Source organism: Sturnus vulgaris, chromosome 4 (assembly GCF_052056855.1).
Source record: "Sturnus vulgaris isolate bStuVul1 chromosome 4, bStuVul1.hap1, whole genome shotgun sequence".
Classification (NCBI taxonomy): Eukaryota; Metazoa; Chordata; class Aves; order Passeriformes; family Sturnidae; genus Sturnus; species Sturnus vulgaris.
In genome coordinates, this window is record NC_142246.1 from 5632595 (window position 1) to 5652135 (window position 19541).

Sequence of the window (19541 nt, forward strand, 5' to 3'; positions counted from 1 at the left end):
TACAAAGCTCAGTCTTTTTCCATGACCTAAAGAGTTAAAAATCTAATTTACTTCTTTCTAGGAGCAAGAATGCAAGAATTCAGCGATGTGATTTATTAATTTGTACAGCATTAAAAAAAAAATTTACCCATTTTTGAGTTCAGGGTATGTACAAAGCTGGTGTCAGAGCACATCCTGTCCTGGATTTCTGTCCTGGCAGGTTTCAGAGCTGCTCTGCTGTAGTTCTAGAACACCAGGTATTTCTACCAGAAAGGCAAACATTGGTTCAACCACAGTTTTTGCTCAAGGATTATCAGAATACAGCTAGCTTTAATGTCAGGCATTTATTAGAGACAGTCTCCACCTGTACAAAGTGTAATTTAACATCTATACTCCAACACTTGTCCCAAAACACCAGAAGGATGAGGAATAACACCACAGGTGCTGAGTATTGCATTACTTCAGTGTTCACATACAGAGTAAACTCGGTATTTAAGTAGTTCAGCAAAGTTAGATGGAAAGAAATTACATCTGGTGCAGAGTCGAGTGACAGGAGGCCCACGAGAAGTCTTGGTCAAGCTGTCGAAGTCTTGTGCCTGCCTGAGCAGCCTCCAGGGTGCACAGCACCCCTCTCCCTGCAGCCCTTCACCCTCGCTGATGGTGTTTATCAGAAGCCAGCTCTTGCAGGGGTGCTGGGGAGGAGACCTGGGGTAGCCCATGCTGTGTTCCACATTACCATGAAGATTTAACAGCTTCCAGCTGGCACATGAGGACGGTGTCTTGCCAAGCAGGTCCCGTATCAGAACACTGAGCATTCATCGGTGCTGCAGCACCTCCCAGAAGCCATTCCTTCAGTAATTCCACTGCTACCAAAGTCTCCTGGTGTCACAGCAATGGTTGCTCCCAGTTTTCCCAGGAGGAAGGCGAGGACAACTACTCACGGTCACTGTCACTACTGTCACTGTCACTATCACTGCTGTCACCATCCCACTTGATACTCTCCAGTGCCTTCCTGTGATGGCAAACAGATCAGTCATCAGTCACCTGCTGTGACTTCTGCTTGAAAACAGAGATCCCAAAACACAAGGCAAACACAGAGAACGTTATGGGCTGTCTAATGCCTACTGTCCTCAAAGGACAAGTGCACTCAGCATTTGGTGGAAGCACATCCTCCGGAAAAGCCAACTCCTTCAGTTCCCTCAACGTGGTGAGCCAGCTGTCAGGGGTGCTGGGCTTGCATTTATTCCCTTGGAGCACATGTGGCTCCAAACTGGTCCTTCAAGCCCTGATCACCATCTGAGGACCATCTGGGCTTGGCTGCAGCAGGACAGTGAGAGGTGACCACATGCCTCAGCCACATGCAGGGCCATCCTGTACCACCATCCTGTACCACGCCCCCTGCTTGTACTGGGCTGCAGCAGTGTCTTCACAGGCAGCCAGACCCAGCTAGGAGAGGATTCCAGGAAAGAAAGGCAATAGACAGCAGGACTGAGCAGTGGATAAGGCCAACCCCACCATGGAAAATTCCCTTCCCTCCTAGGTGGGATGGATACAACATGGAATCAGAAAGTGAGGGGCCATTTCAGTCCTGGAATCAACACACCAGCACATCATTCTGAAGCCAGTTGTCTGCTCCCTTGCCAGAGAAGCCTTTCCAAAGGTATTGCCCCTCCAAGACCCTGTCTTCTACTGTACCACTTCAGCAGTAACATGAAATATTCCAACTTACTTCTGTGCTTCAGAGAGTTCAAATTCCTCCTCCGTTCTGCTTTTCAGCCTTTGAGATGAAAGCAGCCCAAGGGATGCTGCCAGCTTTACCATCTTAATTGCCTCATCTGGGCAATTGGTTTGCTTGGCACAGTTCAAGAACTCGTCCATCACCTTGTCACTGCAAATGCAAAGGGTGACTGTTCTCAGGGTCATAGGAGAGGTGCCCATTAATTTACAGCCCATGCTTTAGATAGAGAAAGTGACATTTTCAGATCAACCAGTCCATCTCTGCTCCTGCCAGGACCCTCTCCTCTGGTACAGAGGGAAGGCTGTATGGTAAGTTTGGGAGCTCCTGTCCCAGCAGAGGAGAGCAGGCACAGAGTGCCACTAGGTGTGCAGCTTTTGGTACCACACACCCTCATGGTGTTCACTGGGGCAAGCTCCAACTTTATTTAAAAAAAAACCCATACCCAAAGAGACCACGTTACTATTCCTTACAAGCTGTGCTCTACTTCAAACAATTCCCTACTCCAGAATCCCAACACCAGCAAGCTGGTGTAACCTAACAGGGAACCACCTAAGATTTAGCACTTGACTTGATAAACTTGTCTTCAGAAATCCAGGTACCTCTGAAACACCTGTGCTTGGTTAAGAGCATACTGGAATATTTCTGAGCACGTGGGAAGCCAGATGTTTGGGAGTCCTGCTCCAACTGATTTTGCACTGCTGAGTTCATCAGTGGTACTGCTCTCCATGGCCCAGAGCTTCAGAGACCAACCACTTCACTCCCTCCCCTTTGCACATCCAACATGTTTTGAGACAGAAAGCTCTTGGAATATTTCCACTGGATAAACAAACAGCCATGCTCACAGGGACAGACACACATTCATCTTCTGGAAGTAAATGGACCACTACTATCAGTTACAACTGGAGGTGGGACTACCTGACCTTTAAAAGTCTCTTCCATCCCAAACTATTCCTTCATCCTGTAACAGAAATTCAAGATCTCAGTCAAAGGGGAGACTCAGTAACTGAAGAACCTAAAAATACTTACGTGGGAATCCTATTTGTTTTCTGGAAATGCTCCATCATGGTCCTATTAAAAAGAAAACAAACTAATAATTTAAAAAACCCACGTAACAGGAACAGACAAATATTCAACCTCTTGCATGAGCCTCCACTGAAACACAGGTAAGCTCAAATTCATGAAACAATCTCTTCCATGGATCCCACACTGTATCCTTACAAATGCAATCTGTACCAGCTAACTTCACTGATTAGTTTAACACAAAGTATTTTAAACTCTGCAGAAAATGCTAAGTGTAGCTGTTGGCAATTTTCCTTTAAAATACTACATATTTTTAGTATTTTAAAATACTCCTCTGTTGCTACTTCGTTTCAAATGAATCACTATCCATGGAACATTTATATTTATCAGAAAATAGCTCAGAACCTTAAATTGGAAGCTAGATATCTTAACCTGTATTACAAGTTCAGAGCATGTAGGACAGTAAATTCTAGCTATTAGAGTTCTAAAAAGAGCCTATTTAGAGTTTTAATTAGGACCGCTGCTAATTAAAAATTTAATTTAACTAATTAATCTCTTTATCAGTTTGAATTCCAAAGAGTTCTAAAAATCAGAAAATGGTGAATTTTGGGCACTCAGCAGCGCTCAGGGAAGTGATTGTCAGACCACACCTTGCCATAAGCAGCTGTACAAAGCTCTACACCCGATACATTAGTTTCTAAACCATTTTTGAGACTGTAACTTGGTGTCAAGGAGGAACAATAACAAAGAAAAAAAACCCATCACATTCCCTGCAGGCTTTATCCCCCTCCCTTTGTCTGCACTGGCATTCCAAGGCATCAGTCATTAGCTTTTGCTTTTTGTGACTAAGCCTCGAGTTGCAGTGTCAGCAAGCCCAGAGCTTGGAGAGCTCACACGTACCAGGCATCCTGGGTCCTGCCAGCCCTGGAAAACAACACCACGACATTCCCCAGAGCACTCCCTGTCCACTCCAACGGGACCTGTCCCAGCCCGGCAGGCTCATGGACAGCTTTGATTTCTTCAGCACACTTGGCAAATGCCAGCTGAATCTGTGAAAACATTGTGCTATCAAGAACAAAACCTCTGACATTAACAGAAGCTTTTCAGTGCAATTTCTCCTGCAGCTCCTATAGATTTGCTCTGTATGTGATTTAAATTTGTGAATTAACAGTCATTACCCCTGGGAGACAAACCTGTCACTTGTGTCAGGACAATTGTCCCACTAGGCAAGCTCCAAGGTGGCTTTGCAGTGAGAGCTCTATCTGCCTTCAACAGCCTTCAGCTTGAGAAAGCAATGAAATCCTTGACAAAAATCCCTGAATTCTGCCATGAGCTTCCCCAGAAATATGGCTGGTTGGGCTGCATTACTTCTCCAAACCCTGGTAAGAAGGGATCCTGCTCTGTTAATTTCAAGTTTCTTTATAGGCTGAAGACAATCCAAAGGGTTTAGCAGGCCTGGATAAGTTCACATGGATCTGGAAATCTGCAGTGGCAGATGCACTGGAACTGGATCTCTAGGAATGACCAAGGTTACAGCATTTACCTCCAGTCTGGGGAGACACCACTACTCTTTACTGAGCTTCTGCACCGGTTTTGGCTGGGATGGAGTGAAATTCCTTCATATTTTCTTCTTTCTTACTATGGGGGTGTATTTTATATTTAAGATGGAAAGTATGTTGATAACATAGGGATATTTTTGTTATTGCTGGGCAGTGCTTAAAGAGCATCAAGGCTCCCCCACCAGAGAGTGGGCTGGGGGTGCACAAGGTGTGTGGTACAACAAGGAGTTGGGAGGGGACACCTCTGGGACAGCTGACCCTAAATGACCCAAGGGATATTTCAGGCCAGAAGATGTCATGCTCCGCAGATAAAGCTGGGGAAAGGGGGAATGGGGGACACATTTGCAGTGATGGTGTCTGACTGCCCAAGTAACTGTTACACATGAGCTTTCCAGGAGCCTGGCTTTCCCAGGGACAGCTAAACACCTGCCTGTGATGGGAAATGGTAACTGAGCTTGAGTTTTGCCTTTTTACTGTCCCAGTTTCCTCCACCATCACACAGAGGAGAAGTGAACAGGCAGCCGTATGGGGGCTCAGCTGTTCATGGGCGTTATCAGCTCCCTTACCTCACTGGGGTGCTGGTCCCTGCTCATCAAAGACAAGAACTCTTCCAACAGGTCTTGTCTCCTGCTAAACCCCAGCTGTTTCACATCTGTTTAGAGAGAGGCAGTAGTTGGTAGGTGACCAGTACCCCATTCCCAAATCCTACCAATATGGTCAGCACAATTTCATAAGGCAGAGCCATTCTCTGTGACTGAGCAGGTCACATTTAGTTGCCTTTCTTTCCCCTCATTATCAGATCCTGTGCGCCAAATACATGAACTACTCTGATTTCTTCTTCCCTTCCCTGCTGGTCTCGAGATTTCTGGGTGACAGCCCAACTATTCCCCTTGATAATGAACTTCAAGGTCCCCAGCACTGACCAACCTGGTGGTGGTGATGACCCTGTCACAGAACAGGGAGGGAACAACACACAGAGCACTGTCTGTAACATCAATTACCAGTCCTCAGGGGGAACATGGACCTGAACTGCTGCTGGGCAGTGAGGCCCACAACCCCCCACAGCCAGAACCCTCCTCTGCTGAGGATTAGGGAGTGACTTGCATTCTTTTTATTTTTTGGGGAGCTAGATTAAATCTTAACCAAGGATCTGCAGAGGGTCCAGGTGATTTGATACCACAGACAAGCACTGCACTTTATGATGGCTACTCCAAACAATGAGGAGTTTCCAAACTAGCTCCAACTTTGCACTGCACCTGGCCCTTGTCAGACAAACTGCCGATGAAGCCATGTGGCCATCACTGACCTGCCCAGACTGAAGGGATCACTTCCAGCTGGTTGGCTGCGTCTAGTGCTTGAAGGAGGTCCAATATATTCTTAGGACTTGGATAGAAGACCTAGTGAAGCAAGATAATAATTTCAGTCACCTGTGACTACTCCATTTCCCCATGCACAAGCCTGAAGCTCTTACCCTGTTACACACTTACCGAAGATGACATTTCTTTGTACCACTTCAGCACCACCTCAATTTGTTCCATCATGCATAACAACGAAAAGAATTTTGACCTAGAGATAAAAAAAACATCCTAATTCAGATTAGATCAAGCAAACCATACAGAACTACCAGCACATGATGGTGTCCTGATCAGATTTGTATTGCAGATCAAGGACATTTCACTGATTGCAATACTCCATGCAATCAGAAAAGCAGCAGTGTATCTCATGACAGGTTAATGCTGACACTAGACTATTGGCAGAAATCATTAGACCATTATGTTTTAAAATACATTAGAAAAAAGCAACCTTCCTGCCTGATGCCAGTTTTAGGGTACCTGAATCTGTCTAAAATGCAACTTTTGGATGTAAGAACTGAACTAAATTAACCTTGTTACTTGTGCAAGTTCACAAGACAAGCATGAGTCCTTGATCCAGTGCAGTGACTAGGAAAATATCCCTACACTAAGAAATTATGCTGTTTTGGTGTTACCTCCAAAGCTGCCATCCAAGGCACACAACAGAATGGTAGAACCCACAACTGGTTGTCCTACTTGTTGGAGGGTGTTGAGATAAACTGATGCTCCAAGACACTGGACTTCAGTTCAAAGGCCACAGACTGAAAATAAATTCTAAGCAATCACTGCTCTTATGAAGGATCTAATTCCCAAATGGGACATACAATAACCAGCTGGTGCTCAATGTCTGAATCCTAGTTTGTATTGAAGCTGACAACAACACACAAGATGCTGAATATAACCTCCACTCCACTCACCAATAGCCATTTAACCGATCCACATCCAAGAATTTCCAGTTGTCTCCCTTCTCCAGTGCCTTATTTAACTGATAGGCAAGCTTGATATCCTTAAGATCACAGCACTGCAATAAACCAGTCAGATTTGAAAGCTGTTACCAAATGTAACTCACAAGACTCACAGAGGTACATGCACTTATCACAGGCATGCAAATTACCAATTAGGGAGGAGTCAAGCAAAGAACTGCAGAATGATGGCAGAAAGTTACAGGAAGTGATGAGCACAGAGTAAATGGGAGACACTGAAAGCTACACCTTGTATGACAGGATGTAAACTCACAGGCAATTCTCCAACAGCTGGAGGGGCTCAAAGCAATTCTGATGGCAGGGAAGAGGCACTTACCACTTGCATGGCGGTGGTAAAAAAGTTGGCTGAAAGGGAACAAACAAGAGTCTGTTAACTTCAAGCTTCCAAGGATACATAGAACAGCTCATTAACCCACCCTCCCAGAGGATGCATGAGGTATCTTCAATTAGAAACTCAATCTGTAGCTCAGTTTGACAATATAGCAGAGAACTCCTCTTTCTTTGGTGTGGCATGATTTGGGTGGGTTTTTTTTTTTTTTACACTTCTAGCAACAACTTCAGAAACAGTTTAACACCCCTAGCAGGACAGAAGGAAGGAGAGGGTACAACATTCTGACTATTTCCAGGAACCCTTCCAAAGACAAAAGAGAAAGCTGATAAAGATTGGCTTTCAACACTTCTTTAATACTGTGTTGCCTGTAGACCTTCGGTTGCCAAACCAATCTTCAGATGAAAGCTGCATCTGCTTCCAAACTTACAGAAAAGCTTATGAACTTCCTAGGGCAAAGCTGTGTACATACAGATGGCAGAAATAGCCACATGGCATGTTCAGGATATACCCCTCCTACAGACCCACACTCCAGTTTCCCATGAAGCTTTATTTAATTAAATTTTCTGAACAGGATTAGGAAGAACTAAAATGGAAAAACTCACACCACACCTACAACAAAAAACCTGCCATACACCTGATGTGCATCATTTCATGAAACTGCTCCTCCCTAAACTGATCTGTAAATAACCCTAGGATTTTTTAATAACATGGACTTAAAACACTCATTCACCCAAGCTACACACCTACAGAACCTTTCATAGATTTCTCATGTCCCTTTCACACAGAAGCCAGTGCAGCAATGAACAGCACAATTCCCAGCACTGGAACTTGCTCTTTGTCTCCAGAAATATCAGAAGGGACTGAGAAAAGCAAGCTGCATGCATTTACCCTTTAGCATTTAGCCAAGTAAAACTACCTGACATTCACAGGTACCTTTTCACCCAAGCTTAAAGTCCTTACCATCATCAGGGTCCTGGGCAGTGAAACTTCGCTTTTCAACCTCATTTAGCACCTCAGAGATAATGTCTGACGACTGATGATCAGCTGTGGGACAAAGAGACAATCAACATCAGCTGTACCAAGCATTTCCTTAGTGAAGGGCATCAGTCTGCAAATATGAAATTGGGAACAAGCAACATCATCTTAAACAAATATAACTTCTGTGGTGCTCCACACCAATTTAATTTGCTCTAAAATTTGCCCTTCTATTGCCAGATTTCCACAGCAGAGCAGATTCAGAAAGACAGAAGTGCTTTCTAGCAAGGCCTGGAAGTTTGTCTTTTAGAAGGCTGCACTAGAAAAAGCAAAGCACTTCATAAACAAACAAAAATTTAAAAGAGGGAAAACCAAAACCAAACCAAATCCCAAACCCCAGAACCAAACCAAGAGACTTCAGAGCAATTCCTTTTCATTTCTTAAAACACAAGGACTGCAGTTATGGCTACTCTACCTATTGTCATAGACAAAAGTCTGTGGGCATGGGATTTTAAACAGTTGGCTTCTTGCCTTCTAACACAGTTGTTTTTCATGACAGTTCTAATGCAGAGAACTGTTGCAGGAAAACAAACTCCCCATGCAATTTTATCCCTGTGAGTAGCAAAATAAGAAATCACACACACTGTGGTCAGATCCAGCCTCCACCGTTACTGAGTAGCATTTGCTCCCTGTATGAGGTTATCCTTTTTTTTTTCACCAAGCAGAATCAAGCAGCACAGGGAACACTAAGATCACACCCATTAAAGGCTGTCTTTCAATCCATGAGTGAACTGTCGTCACCCATCACATGTGAAAAGCAGCAAAGCAGCTGCTACACAAGGCACGTTCACAGCCAAGCTGACAGTGCACGTACCTCCTCTGTAAAACACGGACAGGAGATGATCATAGGATGCAAGGCAGGGCTCTGGAAAGCAAAAACATTGCAGTTACTGCAACATTCCTGGCTGAGCTTTGTGCCACAGCTCTAATTCATAGTCTGCTCCTCCAATCAGGCAGCATGCAGAAATTTACTCTTGTATCTCTCTTTGTCCACCCTAATGCTGGACCAGAGCTCACGTACACACACCTGGGAGAGGTGATATCCAACACTGGGCCACCAGTTGAAACATCCTATTCCTATGGGGGAGAAGCCAAGCTTCCCTGATCCAAACTAAAATCAAAAATACTTTATAGCTAATTTCCCTTCTGCTCATGAATGTAATCTTTAGCCTTTCAACAAGCATGTTGCTGGGGCAAAGCACAGCCCACAGGACATCAAATAAATTATGCAGATATTCTCTGTTTCTGAAATACCTACTTGGAAGAAAAAAATCATCATCTAGATCAAAAGCTTTTTTTCTGTAGAGATGCAGATCTATAGACCTGAACTGGCTTGGGGTAGCTTTGAAGTACATCTCCCCTGGAATGAGGGAATCACCACTGTGTTGTGTGGTGCTGAACTCTTAGGTCAACTCTTCTCTTCTGGAGGTGGCACTGGAATATCATAATCACTGCATATAATAAATACTCTGGTTCTCTTACCTATATCAAGTGCTTCCATTTCCTTTAATACCAATAAAGACACAGTTCTGCCCACACCACCACATCTTCTCAGACTCTTCAGCACAGAATTAAAAGTTAGCAGAGTTGGTTGCACTTCCTGTTGAGCCATGTGAGTCAAGAATTCCTGAAAACAAAACCTCCAAATCCTTAGTGTTTCATATTAAGGATCACAGTTCAGCTTTCAGGTGGGCTATACATACATTTCCTTAACCTAATCCTTCTCATCCCATTCAAGTGAACAACTCTGCTTTAACTGATTATTTCTTAAGAGAGTACTGTTTAATTTTTAATGACCAAAAATCCAAGACTACATTATGTCAAAATAAATCTTGGACAATTCTATGTAGAACAAAATAGAAAAATTTTATAGTTACCTAATGTTTTTCCTTACTGATGTGTCATTAAAACTCAAAATATCATTTCTGTCATAACACCATGAACTAAAATTCAAGGAGTTTTTATCTAAAATTATTCATTTATTTTATCTCCCAGCTGTAATTTCCCCAATTACTTCCTGTCCAGACAGCTCCTGGATCAGGTACATTCTCACAAGGCAAATCACCGTGCAAAGGCAAGGTTGTATTTTTCACATTTGGCACTCTTCCATAGTTACCTTTTCGGTTTAAACTACTGTACTTCCTTTACAGCAGAGATTAGTATCTGAGGACAAAGTTCTTGCTTTTGGTCTTCCAACAACTGCAAAATCTTATTAATAAGGCAGACCCTTATTAGTATAAGAGCCCACACTCTTACCACTTCCCCACCTCTTTTGTTCTACCCTCCTTACCTTGGCTAATTCCCATCTTTCTACGAACCTCTCCTTTAGATAAGGGACTGCTCTGATCAGCGCATTGAAGGTGTGCACATCAGCTGGAAAATGTAAGATAATCCATTTTAAATGACAATTTATAGCCTACAGGAAACAGTTTGTTCTAGCATGGCTCAGTTTCTGGCAAAGTCTCATGCAAACCTTTTTCCAGGGAGCCAGCCACATGCCAGCTGCACTGGAATTACCAGTCTGCATTCAGCTCCCATGATCCAGCTGAGGTCCGTACCCCTGCGCCAATCATCACTGCCATGAACAAACACTCCTGTGCCCAACAGGGACTTTCTGTACTCAGGAGACCACAAAGTACAACCAGGAGACACTCACCCTTGTGCCTTTCATTCAGCAAGTCTATGTACATGTCATAAGCTTTTGAATAAGCCCCATGCTGCAGAAACAAAAATAAACAATCTCTGACTACATGAAATCTCACAAACTGAAAAAATCCCCCAGCACTGAAGAATAACTTTACCTTCACCATCCCACGGATCATTGTGCAATAGGAGTGTGCATTCCTCTCTGGCATTATCTTAAATATCCTTTCAGCATGGTTGTTCTCCCTAGAACCAATGAACAAGATAAATGTTAACCAAATAAAAGATATTCTTAGGACAAGGATTCAACATACAGACCAAAAAAAGGGCTGAACCTCCAAAGACTGACATTCACATATCACACTTGTGATACTTGAAACTAGTCTACAATCACCTACCAGATTTCCATGAACACTTTAAAAGATCAGCAAACACAGGTTTATTTAACAAGTAACACCTGTGAATGTGGGCTGCTAAAAGACTTAGGTCTGTTCTATAACAACAATACAAGTGCAAACCCACAGAATATGGGAATATAGCCAACATTTTTATACCTCCATCTGGGGCCAGATGACTGTGAACCTCTTCGGAATTGTCTCTTTGGAGCTTTCTGTTCTGATGCATTCACCTGGAGAGATTTTTGTAAAAGAAGTTTTTCAGAATTAAATTATGATTTAACATCAAATGACATGATTTGCTGACAGAACAGCAGCATGGACCAAACATGCTTTTTAATGGGTTATATTAGAATAAATTCTATCATAACATCCAGGAAGCAATAAATAGACTGAGAATAATGCTTATGTTATTAAACATATTAACAACTTTACACAAACTACTGCTGCTTCTAGGTCAGTCATGGATTTTTATAACAGGAGTATCTGCAGGGAATGTTGTCTGCATCTGATTCACCTCATGGCATCTTCCACACAGACAGTACAAAAATCTTGATGTCACCTTGATATACCTCCCACTATGTATGAAATAAATAAATAAAGATCAACAAGTTTCCCATACCTCTGGTTCTTCCATATCCTCTTTTTCTTCCTGCTCTTTTTCAGGAGTAGGTTCACCATCTCCATAGAAGCATAACAAATCTAAAAGGCTGTTTGTGGTCTCCAGAGATACAGGGGTACCTTTAGAAAATGAGAAATTATGACAGTCAGAGAAAGAGAAGAGCTCACCACTCTACAGCCGTGTCAGAACACCTCACAACACCACTTTGCTCTCTTCCAATACAAAGACAGTCTCTATCAAGTCCCTAACCCTGCGTGTGACACCAGTACTGCCACAAATCCACTCATCACAGGAGACAATTTTAACACTAGAGTATATTTTTCTACTGAAGCTGCTGAAAGGGCAGAATTTTCCTGATCAAGCAGGAAAAGGAAGTGACAGCTGACAGCCAGAATTGTGAAGGAGCACATGCCAACATAGCATCTGAAATTTCTAATGCTTTTCATCACTCTTCCTAGAATACACTCTGTTGTAAAGAAAACTTCGCATGTTTCACTTTCTAATGAAATATTCAAAAATCAACAGAAGTGTTTAATCTGCTTCCTCTTCAAGAAGTAATTTGTTTGCATGACCAAAGTGACATGTCAGACAAGCAGTGGCTAAGATTCTCCAGTAATTCTAGAAAACCATCTCACCAGACTAGAGTCAGTTGTGAAAGCAGCAACAGAGACACAAAATTGTCTCCATAGCCTGTGCCAGCTACTGAAGTATTTTTGGCACAATTTAAGTAGAGCTCCAGCACAGAACCTGGCAGGTGACCACATACCTGCCTGCAGAAGCTGATCAAACATATCCACAGACTCTTTCACCATTCTGAAGTGGATGCGCTCCCTCAGAGCTTCCTCACTCACTCCTTCAGTCTGAGGTGTGAGACTCTCGGGCATCAGGCACTAAAAGCAAACAGTGGAAGTCAGTCATCAGCTCAAACCTCCTCTAAATATTCTACTCTTCACCCAATACACTGCTAGCAGCCCAACAACACCAGTCCTTTTGGTGATGAAGGATCACACATATCCTCATCCCTCACTTCTGTGCCCGAAGCAACATCTAAACAACTCTGCTTTTCTTATTTTTATCTCAAGAACCCGATATGATACTGAACTCCCAAGGAAAAAGGTCCACTATAAAAACATAATGGAAATACTGTCTGCAAAACAGTTTAAAAGTTATCCTTTTATCTTTTTTTGGAGCAGTCTGACAGTTGATCTCACTAACAAAGCACAAATACAATGAAAAGAAAAAGTAGAAAGCTTACTGGTACATTGGGCTCTGCAAAAGTCTTGTCAAAATACTGAGGAAAGTTCTTTATGATGTATTTTGCAGCATTTCTCCCAGACTCCTTTGACAACGAATACAGACGCTGCATAGAAATGAAAGAGAACAAGATGAAGAAACACATAAATTACAAATCTTAGAGTGAAGAAAAGTATTTTCTTTAATAACGATGGGATCAAATTAAACTCATGCATAATTTTGAACTTAATAAAATCACAGGCATGAGACAAAATTCCAGCTAAACATTCTGGTATTCAAACCAGTATAAGAATCCCTATTCTTTAAACGCCAGTGTATTCTACTTTCTTGTTACTTAGTCAAGGGACACAGTTCAGACATCTGAAATGCTGCACTACTACCTCAAGAAATCTCATTTTAGAGAGAAGAGACAATTCTGAAATCAATCTGATACTTCATTTTCATCAAAACCAAGCTTCAATCAGGTAAGAGTATTCACAGCCTAGAAGGTAGGAGGGAAGCTATTAAGGATGTGAAAGGCAATACCTACAGCACTAGCTGCATTTCTTGGCATCAGGAAAGGGTCATCTTGGAACATGTAATGAGCAGCAGTAGGATCCTGTAGAAAGAAGAGCCCAGCATTGAAAAGTTGATAGTTATGTGCACAGGCACAACACATTGCCTCATGGAATTTAAAGCACAACGAAATCTTCCATCATAACCACCACCAATGCACATTTTACAGAAGTTAGTCTTGCTCAAAAAAGCTTAGCCTGATTGGGAAAAGTTTAAACAGTATTTTCATTTTACACACACACTTGCAGGCTAACATGGTGAAAAAAGGGTCCTTCCTATAACATATCATTCAGCAAGTGCCTTGCAAAGCAAGTAGGACCCTAAGTGTAACAGTCTTGGGAAGCTGATAGGACTTGGCAGGTTTTCATTCAATTCCCAGAATTCAAGATAAACAGGATTTAAGAACAGCATCACAGCACTTCCAGCTTTTGCCCAGCAAGAGCAGACACTCGTATTTTTTAAAGCCTTACTAGACTGAGATTGGGAAGGACATTCTGGATTGGGAAACTGAGCTGGTGAGAGAACTTGCTCCCTATGTTAGTGAAAGCCTTACCAAAACACTGCAGCTTTCCCTGGAAACTGCAACTTTCTCTTAGCACATGAATGAGGCTTTAAAGACACAGCAAAACACTCTGAACCAAAGGGAAAAATCGGACGTGAAAGTCCCACCTTTCATTTATGGCCAAAGTAGAAATTAAAGGATTCCTAAGCACAAAATGGACAACCTGATCCATGTCCATGACCCACAGAACCACTCACCCTATTCACAGTAGAAGCCAAGGTCTGGAGCACTGCGAGCTTATCCCTAAACACAAAGGAGTTTGATTAATACTCAGTTGCAGACTTTGAATGCTGTTAGTTTGGAGAACAAGCACAGGATTATCCTAATTCAAAAGGATTTTTTTAGTTCTAGGAATTAATGCTTTTGCTGCACTTATAAAATAGCACTTTCACAAAGAAAGGGAAAATGCAAAAATGGTCTCAGTTCTTTAACAACTCCAAGGAAAAAAAGCTTTTGAGGAAAACCAGAAGAGCATTTGTGTTTACAGGTGTTACTCCTGCTCTTACAATACATTATCAATGAAAGACCATAGGGAAGAGACACAGAAATAATTCCTTGGAATGCTAGTCCTAGAGCATATTGGAGGGATAAATACATTAACTACCTATCCAAGACATAATTTTGCAAGAGAAACAAATAAAACCAAAACCAAGTATCTCAGGACTCCTGCACCTGTGGATCCTCAAGACTTTGGTTGTTTCAAGCAAACAAGAAAGGGCCAGTGAAAGTATTTAGGTGAAGGTGGCCTTATTTTAGGTTTACATGCAGACATCATTTGACCATAAACTTAATTTTTGCTGTACAGTCATGCAATTCCATCTTAAGTGCTCCCAACAAGATAGCTTCTGTTCAGTTGTGTGATTTCTAAGCAGGATTTATTCAGTCAGCTATCAACTATCCAGTTTTATTTTGCTAAAAGAAACACATTCACATGCAAACATCCAAATGAACTTGGTTTCACAGATCTTCAGCAAATGTGATCTGTTACAAAAAAATAAAACTATGCTTAAAATTGCAGTTGTTGTGTTTTTAAAAGAAATGTCAGGAATGCAGTGCACATAATCTGCAGAGAAGAAGAGTCAAAAATATTCACAGAGCTCCAAATCATCAGGAAAACCAGTAGTGGGACATTGCATCAAGGGATACAGGAACCTCAGCTTTCTTTTTCAAATCTGGTGGACAGACTACATTTAGCTGTCTAACACTGATTTTCCACCAAGCTAAGATTCCAAAAGTAAACACTCACCATGTTTTCCTTCGGGGAAGCACAATTTCTTCTGGAGTTACTGTGAGAAACAATATTAAAATGGTTATTAAAAACAGATGCCCCCAAAAAATTTTGACCTCACAGGAGTAGCATGGGGGGGTCTATCTCTTCTCCCAAGTAGCAAGTGATAGGACAAGAGCAAATGGCCTCAAGTTGCACTAGGTGAAGTTTAGATCAGATATTAGGAAAAAATTTCTTCACTGAAAGGCTTGTCCAGCACTGGAACAGGGGAGTGGTGGAGTCACAATCCCTGGATGGATTTAAGACATGGCAATGTGGCACTGAGGGGTGTACTTTAGAGGTGCCATGGTAGTGCTGGGTTAAGAGCTGGACTCCACTAACTCAGAGGTCTTTTTCAATCCAAGCAATTCTATGATTCCAAAAAAATGGACGAGTTAAGCTGATCCAGCTGAAGGTACTAAAACAAGGATTTTAAAACCACAGTCTAACCTAGGCTCATGGAGCTGCACAACTCAGTTCATGCTCTGGGAGCATGGAGCTGATTGGTTATGAAGTAAGGAGTCAAGTTAATCCAGGAAATTTATGCACAATGAAGACAGAGAGAAAGAAAATCTGAGGAGGGGAAAGAGGGTGTTTATATCATCTTTATCTCCTGACACACTATGTTGTCTGGAGATTAAAAAACATATGCAAGGAACCAGTAATGAAGACATCTTACCTTGTGAAGTGTCTTCAGTCTTCCCAAGAGCACTACTGCTTGAAGAGCTCCTATAAAACAACCAGGGTTTGAATTTATGTCAGTCACATTAATAAGCCAAAGTAGAAGAGTGAAATTCTTTACTACAGGTCAGAACTGACTAAAACATTAGAGGGAATTGGAGTGCATTAGAGTAACTGGCAATGCTGCACTGTTACTAACTCCAAATTATTACCATAAAACTTGTATTTGATGCTTCTCTTAAGGCTCTCATTTCAAGAGACAAGAGATTATATGTGAAAAATTATACTACAAAAATGTGTGCTTACTTGGTATTAGGATGTAACATTTTTAAAGTAGTTCTCATGAACTAGTGCATCTTATGAAGAAAACCACGGACATAAATCAGAAAAGACACTTCATGCTTTAGAGACAGGATCATGCTGAAAATAGCACTTAAAAAAATACTTTAGACAAAAGTAGTGTTCACAGAAGGAGAAAACCCAGAGTAATTGATGCAGGTGAATCAGCCCTGGTGAGTTCCAGATGTCCCTAGAGAGGTGATGAAGCTCCTCACAAAACCACAGCTGCAGCACACACAGGCTCTGCTGAGCATCACAAAGCAGCTGCTTTGTGCTCACTCAAGACACTGCTTCAAGGCTTTCTCACTACTGTTCACATTTTCCTGCTTTTCACAAACTAAAGCTTACATTAAAATACTTTTACTCGTTTTGCTCATGAAGCAACCTAACAGTAAACCTTTACTGCAACTCTGTCATTCAGTGCCTCCACACTGACCTTGAGCCTGAGGGAGAGGCTGGTAAGGTGCAGTGACAACTCTGTGCTTTACCGTGGCACTGCACAAAGCCAGCTGTTCCTGGGAAGTCTCATAAACTGATCGAGTATGATTTTGCCATCCCAAAAATGAATAAGCAGGACCTTTTCATTTGAGAACCATTGCATAGAATCATGGAATGTTAAGGTGTTGGAAGGGACCTTCTCAAGATCTTGTTCCACCTCTGCTGCCGTGGGCAGGAACAGAGACCAGGTTGCTCCAAGCCCCATCCAATCTGCCCTCGAACACTGACAGGGTTGAGGCATCCACAACTTCGCTGAGCAACCTGTGACAGTATCTCACCATCCCTACAATAAAAAAAATTCTTCGCAATATTTAATCTAAACTTCTCCTTTTCCGATCTGTACTCGTTATTTCTTGCTACTCCTATCACAATTCCTGATGAAAGGTCCCTCTCTGGCTTCTTGGTAGGCCGGAAGACAGTTATGGAGTCTCCATGCAAAATTCCCCTCTCCAGGCTCCAGCTCCAGCTCCCTCAGCCTCCGCAGTGGAAGTGCTTATCTGCTTTTTCGTGAGACTCAGCTCTAGGGATCGCTTAAACGCTCAAACTCCCTCCCAGGAAGGCTCCGAGCCGCCCCAAAGGGGAAGATCCCAGGGAAAAGCGTCCAAAAGTGCCCCAGAAAGGAGCTCCCTCCAGCCACACCGCCCGGACCACGCCGAGCCACCGCACACACGCACCGCGCCTGCGCAGCCTTTCCCGCCGCACGCCCCACACACAGCACTGCCCGTCCGTCTATTCCTCCCCGGTGCCGGTGCTGCCGCCATCACGCGGCCCTGCCCTCCCGGCGGACCCTCACCGATAGCTGTCCCGCCCGCCCGGGAGGCGGCACCGCCGGCCCAGCCACAGCGCCCGCTGCCAGCAACCACCCGCAGCCCTCCGCGCCGCCATGCTGAGCCCGCGCGCTGGACTCTGGGAAGGCGGACGGCACCACTCCTCCAGCGGGGGGGAGGCCGGTACCGCCCTTCCGCAGCGGTGGTACCGCCCGGCCCCGCCTCCCCCGCAGCCCGGACCGCGTGGTGCTGCCCGTAGCGCGGCACTTCCAGCGGCAGAGTGGGACCGGCTGTCGGCCGGGAGAGAGTTGTTCGTTCGCCATGAGGCCGCCCAAAGTGGTGCCATGGCGGCGGCTGGTTGGGGTGACCTTCGGGATGTACACGGCCGAGGAGATCCGGTGAGGCTCCGTGTGTGCGCGTCCTGGGCTGTGCGCGTGCTGCTGGGCACTACGAGTCCCAGCGTGCTCCGCGGCAGGGCGCCGGGAGAGCTTCGGCGGGCTGTGGCGCGCGGCATGCTGGGATATGTGGTCCTATTGGGCCGTGGCCCAGCCACCGGGATGGCGGCAGCCGAGTTTTATGCAAAATCTCGCACAGCTCGAGGGGACACACTGATAAAATGATGTGATTTCTTAGTAGGGTGGCTAGAGATGTAAAGTAAATATTTGCTGCGATATGAATGATTTTGCTCATTGTGTCATGAAATCAATGATAAAGTAATTCCCATTGCATTCGCAAAATGCTCTCAGAAAGATGCTTTCATCAGTTGAGAAGACACAGATACTAAATGCCCATGCTAGTTGTACCATTCGAGTGTGTATCATGTCGCTGTTTACTGCCGTTGATATTTTACTCTTTTCTTTCAACTTCAGGAAACTGAGTGTGAAGCCCATAACAAACCCTCAGTACCTGGATAATGTGGGGAATCCGGCTATAAATGGTCTGTACGACCTGGCCTTGGGACCCCCGGACTCCAGAGAAGTGTGTGCGACTTGCATGCAGAACTTCAGCAACTGCCCCGGACACTTTGGCCATATAGAGCTGCCTCTGCCTGTCTACAACCCCCTGTTCTTCGATGTATGTACACTTAATTTCTGCTGGTGAAAGGGGTGATGGTGCCCGAGCTGTCATGTAGTTGCAGTCCTTGAAAATAGTAAATGTGCTAAGATTTGTTTTCTCCTTTAAGCGTCACAACAGCAAATGTAGTAGAAGGGCTTTGTTGTGTCATGATAGTTCAATACAAATAGAGGTTTTGAAAAATATGCACTTTGTTGTAACTATTGTTTAACTCAATATTAACAGGCAGGTGAAGGGGGAATATTCATCCTAAAGTATGTGGCTGACTGTAGGATGTCATGCTTTAATGAAATGAATGGCACAAATTATAGTTTCCTTTAAACAACTACTGCATAGGAACAACGGTCTACTCTTCTAATTTTTCAAAAACCTGAGCTGGGATGAATTTTCCTCCTGAGGTATTGATCTCACCATTTACAGTAGTTGCTTTTGCACAGGCTACTTACTGAGAGTCAAAACCTCATTTTCAAGTAACCAAAGTTACCTATGTTATCAACCTATGGATGAGGTACGCATTTCTAGACTTGTTCCAGCTTTAAGTCAAATAACTGTACTGACCAAGGATTAAAACCTTGCAGCAGTAATTCCCAGCCTTCAGGCCATGGGGCTGCATGCAGCTGGAGTGAGAGAACTGTGTTAATAATAACACAGAGCTGTGTTAAATAATAAAACCCACTGATAATTTCCCAGACCTTGAGGAGAATGTGATTTTGTGAAGGATCTTGTAGGTTTGAGACCAGAATGTTTCAGTTTACTGGCATGGGGGTTTGGGTTCCACATTGTTTGGGGTGAGCTCTTGGGAGCTGTAGTCATGGTGCTGTGTAAGAGCAGCCTTGGTCCCAGAGCTGCTGTAGGATACCACAAATGTTTCGTGTATCTGTTATGTA

General features: G+C 43.5%; 2 protein-coding genes and 1 non-coding gene across 5 annotated transcripts in view; 1 reads left to right on the forward strand and 2 right to left on the reverse strand.

Moving 5' to 3' along the window:
- Positions 1-304: 304 nt before the first annotated feature.
- On the reverse strand, positions 305-17738 carry PTCD3 (pentatricopeptide repeat domain 3). 3 transcript variants are annotated; one of them, XM_014895192.2, is made up of 24 exons: positions 17607-17738; positions 15975-16024; positions 15275-15314; positions 14226-14271; positions 13441-13509; positions 12913-13017; positions 12424-12547; positions 11658-11776; positions 11195-11268; positions 10799-10886; positions 10654-10714; positions 10288-10370; positions 9480-9624; positions 8812-8862; positions 7923-8006; positions 6948-6976; positions 6566-6669; positions 5784-5862; positions 5603-5693; positions 4863-4948; positions 3638-3786; positions 2744-2785; positions 1709-1867; positions 305-991 (listed from the first exon to the last, which is right to left on the reverse strand). In XM_014895192.2, exons 1-24 carry the CDS (start codon positions 17696-17698, stop codon positions 913-915), a joined length of 2049 nt encoding a protein of 682 aa, XP_014750678.2. In that variant the 5' UTR covers positions 17699-17738; the 3' UTR covers positions 305-912. The 3 variants fall into 3 exon arrangements, 2 of the variants coding, with proteins under 2 accessions (XP_014750678.2, XP_088019119.1); XM_088162993.1 differs by lacking the exon at positions 17607-17738 and adding an exon at positions 16752-17485; XR_015802993.1 differs by lacking the exon at positions 305-991 and having other exon boundaries at positions 1729-1867; positions 2638-2785; positions 17607-17737.
- Positions 10438-10579, reverse strand: LOC148223856 (small nucleolar RNA SNORD94). Its single transcript, XR_015803597.1, has one exon. It is a non-coding gene; the product is annotated as a small nucleolar RNA SNORD94 (small nucleolar RNA).
- Positions 17739-17822: 84 nt separating the features above from the next.
- POLR1A (RNA polymerase I subunit A) overlaps positions 17823-19541 on the forward strand; it is a 29311-nt gene continuing 27592 nt past the window's right edge. The window contains exons 1-2 of the mRNA XM_088162994.1: positions 17823-17978; positions 18450-18654. Of these exons, the coding sequence (XP_088019120.1) occupies positions 17902-17978; positions 18450-18654 (282 nt within the window). The 5' untranslated portion in view covers positions 17823-17901. The remainder of the gene's footprint in view (positions 17979-18449; positions 18655-19541) is intronic.